The sequence below is a fragment of the Lolium rigidum genome, chromosome 7 (genome assembly GCF_022539505.1).
Source record: "Lolium rigidum isolate FL_2022 chromosome 7, APGP_CSIRO_Lrig_0.1, whole genome shotgun sequence".
Classification (NCBI taxonomy): domain Eukaryota; kingdom Viridiplantae; phylum Streptophyta; class Magnoliopsida; order Poales; family Poaceae; genus Lolium; species Lolium rigidum.
This window is the reverse complement of record NC_061514.1, coordinates 232,369,232-232,375,115: the sequence shown is the minus strand read 5'-3', so window position 1 is coordinate 232,375,115 and position 5,884 is coordinate 232,369,232. Positions and strand designations below refer to the sequence as shown.

Genomic DNA, 5,884 nt, shown 5'->3' with positions numbered 1-5,884 from the left:
AGATGCTCGAATGCAAAAGGGACGAAATCACGAACATTGGGTTCATTGACCCGGACACAATGCATGTTAAAACCATAGAAGAACCCCTCTATAACAAGGATACACCGGAGACTTTGCTAAGGTTTTTGGAGCGACAACATGACAAAAGGCTAATAATTTGGCCTTACAACTTCCAGTGAGTCTTACTGTCTTATGACACATTATATTTTACTCACCGTATGTCAAAATTTTAACTAATGACTTATATATATGACACTACATATTTAAACGTGCGTAGGTTTCACTTTATTCTTCTCGTCATCAAAATGTACGATGGAGAAGTTGAAGTCTTTGACTCACTAAGCAAAAATTCGGACCTATACAAGTCTTGTTTTTTTATGCTCAGAAGGTAATTTTAATTCTTATCAGTTTGTTTCGTTAATTTCCTGCTATCAACTAATTGATAACTCTTTTATGCATTTTCTTTTGTCGGGCAGCGTATGGGAAACTTTCATCAAGGAAGATAAGTCCCATGAATGGCCACCGAAGCTACGATGGCGTGCGAAAGTAAGTAGTACTACCTAGGTCCACACACCTTTATCATACTTGACTATTGTTTGATTGAATTATATTCTTGTAAAGAAATGCCCGCAACAACCACAAGGGACCGATCTCTGTGGATTCTACGTTTGCGAGTACATCCACATAATTGTCAGCGAGAGAACGAATAATGAAAGAAATTAAGAGGTACGAAAATAATATTCACAAATTTATTTTCTTATCATAAGTTGTGCTGAGTTTCAGTAATAGTTGTTTGATTGTGATTTGATATATATATATATATATATATATATATATATTCTATTAGACACCCTGGGTGTAGAATAAGTAATTCTACACCCGGGTCGATTTACGGAACCGGACCATCCACCGAACCTTGTGCGACCCAGCCTTCGCACCGTAGTAATATATTTTGTTTTTTTACGTTGATGGTTATTGCCCTTCCGTGGTCGTGGGGTAAGAGGTAGCCCACTACTACGCACCGCAATTTTTTTTTCGATGAATCAATCGAGAGCTGGTGTGCGTCGGGCGGTTCGGAATCCGGACGGCTCGAGGCGAGCGGCGAGGGACTGCGGCGGTGGGCGAGCGACTGCAGCTGCGGATTACGCCGGCGGCCGGCCTCGGTGGCTAGGCGACGGCGCGTTATCTCGGCGGCGTCGTGGCCGGCGGGCGCTGGTTGCAGACATCGGCGAGCGGCTCAACGCGGCGGCGGGTCGTGAGAGGGTGAGCGACGGGCGGCGGGAGCGGCAGGCGTCGAGCAGATGGCCTCGGCTGCCTGCGTTTCTGCGGTTCATCTCGTCGCGGCGGTTGGACTGGGCGGCATCTTCTTCGTGGGAGGACAGCCGGTACCAAGATTCTCCCGACATCTCTCCTCTTTTCGTCAAAATTCTTGTTCCCAATTTGATTGGTCAAACGTTGGGAGCAGGATTCTAGCAGCAATCTGAGCATGTTGGATCGAGTAGGGCGGACTCCCTGCGATCTCGTTCTCCACCAGCACCCGAGGTCTCAGACCTCCACTAGCCTCTGAAATCGACCTCGACCTCTGTACGTTGAGCTCCAACCTTCGACCCGACCTCAAGATCCCGTTCAAGTTCTCCAACCTTCAGCTGCCTCCCAAGGCCAGGGATATTCCCTCAAACTTCTGAATGATTATTATGACTGTAGGGACTCTCCGTGTTATCAAAGATTACTAGTTATGTCAATTTTTTGTTTCTTGCATCTTTGTGTTTGATAATTGATAGTCAATTAGAACTCTGGAAGTTATAATGATTGAGAGACTAAAATAACTACAATTGTTTGTGATCAAAGTGTACTTAGATTCATCTGAAAGATCTCATGTTTCTTCTCTTGGTTAGATCATTTGGTCAACATAGCTAATCAAAAGTTTCACTTATTTGGCCAATCAGGTTCTGCTTTTTCTGATGGTACTATCAAAAAGCTAGCTGCAGCTTCATTTTTCAACTGGAAAGGAGAGTACACAAAAACATTGACCACAGTGGGACTACGCAGACAATAATTCGTAACACTTTGATCATTTTTTGTTTTTCCCCGTGTCTGGTCGGTACAAGTAACTTTAGGGATTTAAATTTTAGAATTTTGTTTCCGTAACCTTGGAGCTAGCTAAAAGTCAGTAGCAAAATCTATGATTGGTGAGATAGAAAGAACATGAACCTTATTTTTCAATAAAGAAAATAAGAAGAACCTGAACCTAAAGTTAACAGGAATTTTTTGCCCATCTGCAAATTTAGCTGCGTGAATGCAAGTTCCAAACTGTATCAGGGCAGTGGATTAGTGCATGCATAGTCTCTTCTGACCCTGATGTAATTTTTTCAGCTTTTTTTGTTTTAGAATATAGTGGTTTCCAAAATTTTCTTGCTGCTGGTTCGTGAGTGGCATGGAGTTGTGTCCAAACTAACATTTTCTATAAAATATAGGGATGAATTTCATCAGGTTAGATTTTTTCCCAAAACCATCAGAAAGTTATTTAGAGTATATTAAGTAGAATCTGTTTATTTTAATGCTTTGTTTATTCCCAGGGCCATTGAAAACAATTAATGCCACGTTTTGAGAATGAGACATGCCGGTTGTTGTTTGATGGTGTGGTACTAAGCAGACACCCTACAATGCCAGTAGCTATGTTGCATGATTTTATTGTCATTTCAAGGCATGCTGGTAATTCTTACGTCAGGCAGAAGGTTCGATTCTTATTTAACGGCTGCTGATCAGGAGCTGCAGCGTACTATGGTACTAGCGCACCAGTGATTCCTCAACAACTTCTTTAGTCGAACAAGGTGAGCTTACTGGTGGCCAAGAACAACAGTTGGTTTGTTCTTATCCGTGTTTATATTATGCTAAAAGATTATCGCGAACTATATCCCTGCTATGTTTATCCAATCCAATACTGTCTTGTAGAAACCAATTTTTAATTAACGTATGCGTTCAGATTTATTAATCTCCAGTTCGGATGTATAGTTACTGATTAACATGTTCTTTGATTATTGGTGATCTTGATTCAATCTCGCATGCTCTTCTACCAGCTTGAAGCATTCAGTCATATTTACTGTACATCTTTTGTCATATACGTCTATGAGTATACGTGGATCACTGAGCTTTAATATTTTTTTTTCTAAGAATACTTCAACTATGGTTTGTAAGTATCTAGTCTAGCTTCAGAAGCCCAGAAGGTCACATAAATGTTTCTTGCATACAGGATGAGATAATCATCTATATACTGACAAGCACCAAAGATGCCGCTAATATAAATTCAGTTGTAGTTAGTCTTTGGAAATGAGTATATGTGAAAATAAAGAAGTATGTCGGCATATCATTCTGCTAATTACCTTGTTGCAAAAATAATTATTCTCCTCAGCAACATGTTCCCTTTAAGCACAACACATGGAGTAGTTATGTGGTCCTTTTGTCTGCGGTTTACTAGCTAGCAATACTTCTTATCACGCGATGCATTAGCTACTCCTGAAATAGAATACATACCTCGACAATTTATCACTGAAACAAAATCCTATTTTGTCAAGCTCTCAATTTCTGCAGGGCTTGCAGATTTAACCTCTTTTTTTGCACAGTCTAGTAACAAACGTACCTTGTTAATAGGATTGTTCATCCATATGGACAGATAACTCCTTAGGATTTCAAGATTGTATGTATCACTCACATTGCCCTATATATGATCATGTGACCTGAAGTTGTCACTTGCAGGTTTCCATGTCTAAATTGCTTATGTCGTACTTTTCCCTTACAGACTGCAAGGAATGTGGAGTTAGCCTTGACCGGGTATGCATGATGTATTAGCTTGTAGCTTTTGTGTTTGTGCTGTGTAACTTGTGTCTACTCACGTAAGTGTATTATATCATGCGGTTATCTTTGTACATCATGAGTTTGGAACCTAGGAAATGTAGTTTTCATGTTTACGCTATAAAACTAGTGCCTAGATACATAAGCTTATTATGTCAGATGAAAAAAAAAATTACACCAGAAGTTCTTTTGGATTAGATAGAAAGGTAGTATTTGCAGTCCTCTGATTTGCTCACCATACTGATGCAAAATGGTGTATATGGTCTTCAGATTCTGATATATAAGTGACCATTTTCCAGTTGAGATTTCTTTTGGTGATGGGGAGTTGTTTGAGAACTACGAAGTGCTAATGGTGCTAGGTAGAGATTCGATACAGAACATATGCTAAAGTCGTAGCAGTATAAAAAGTCGATCACTAATTTCCTTTGTGCATTCTTTAAGTGTACATGTGCAAGTGCTTGCTTTAGTATTGATGGGAAGTATATATGCCTATACTGAAGTTTTTTTGAGATGCATATACTAGTTACTGGCTTAGCAAACAATACTTTAGGTTGTGTTACTCTGTTTCATTTAGGGTTTTTGCCACCAATTACATCCCGATTGATATTGTTTTAGTTGATCTTCTGCTTATTGGCGTAAGTGATCTGACCTGTGATGACATGCATCAAAATGCCAGGCTGATAGCGGGAAGCACAGAGGCAGCACAGGCAACTCGCCTTACAACATGTCCTCTTCAAACAGGTGCTGGAGACATGCAGTGCAGTGGTCGATACCGGAGCTCCCGTCCCCACCAATGGCTTCAGGCCACCACAAGAAGAGGCGCCTGGGCTCTTATGGTTGAATTTGACAGCAGCGCCATCGTACGGGATATCAGCTCCCCTGACAGTTCTCTCCGGCATTACTTTTTGTGGACTAGCTGGCTATCGCAAGGAGACGAAAGATATAAATCCTGAGGAAAACTATGTGATTTTAGCCATTACACAGATGGAGGCAGGAGCTAGCAGGCAAGACGCTGACATGATGGTGTTGGCCAGTTCTGTTCTTTCCCGCGGTAGCTCAGCTATGTGAGTAATAAGTGGTTATCGATGGGAAGTAAATTGTAATTAGTGGATCTGAAAGCCCTCTCATTTGGGACGCCAGAATATCTCGGTGGAAATTATGCCTTTGCTGTGAAATTCTTACGTTCCAAAAAACAGATTCAGTTTAGGTACTTAGTTAGTATTGAATTTTTGATATGTGTTTGCCCGAATATGATTATGCCATTTTCGAACCTATATAAAATTGTTGACCTGTGAGTTGCTATGTAAATTTAGTTCGTCGTATGGGTTTACATTGCACTTAAAGAAAAGAAAATTTACTTCGCATGACTAGACCGTAGTCTAGGATTTACTTGGCATGCACCATGTAAAGTTACGTCGTACATGGAAAAAAACCTTACGTCACATGCAACGAGCAGGATGGATTTTGTGCGCGGGTCTGGCTGCCGTAATATTATGTCACATGCAGAATCGGTGGGGGCGTGCGGGAACGATTTAGTGTCCAGACCTGGAATTTTGCGGCGCTGCGCGTCGGACGGGTGGGGTGCAGAATAATATTCTGCACCCAGGGAGTCAAATAGCGCATCTCTCTCTCTCTCTCTATATATATATATATATATATATATATATATATATATATATATATATATATATATATACATAGTTCATGTATTCATTTGTATCTTATTCTTTTATAGTTGGCAAGAAAGTGGAACAAGCTCTTAATCGAGGACCGCTTCATAGCAATAGGCGAGGAATTGGCGGGATTTTTCCTTCGGGACGTCTTACCACCATTCGCAGAGTACCACTATGAATGAAGATGTACATGTTACATATATAGTTTTACTCGGAGAGTACCACTATGCTACATGTAATAGATATATATAGAGTACGCCTCGGAGAGTACCACTATGCATGAAGATCGATCTTCATGCATGTACTACTTAATTTGCGATCTTATGCAATTACATGTGTGTTATATTATATGCACCAACTTG

The 5,884-nt window shown here is 40.6% G+C and overlaps 1 protein-coding gene across 1 annotated transcript; it reads left to right on the top strand.

The window, feature by feature from the left end:
* Nucleotides 1-1,301: 1,301 nt before the first annotated feature.
* Nucleotides 1,302-4,993, top strand: LOC124672536. The gene is made up of 4 exons (XM_047208752.1): nt 1,302-1,385; nt 1,503-1,658; nt 3,797-3,828; nt 4,526-4,993. The coding sequence occupies exons 1-4, from the start codon at nt 1,302-1,304 to the stop codon at nt 4,800-4,802; spliced, it is 549 nt and encodes a 182-aa protein (XP_047064708.1). The 3' UTR covers nt 4,803-4,993.
* The last annotated feature ends 891 nt before the right edge of the window (nt 4,994-5,884 follow it).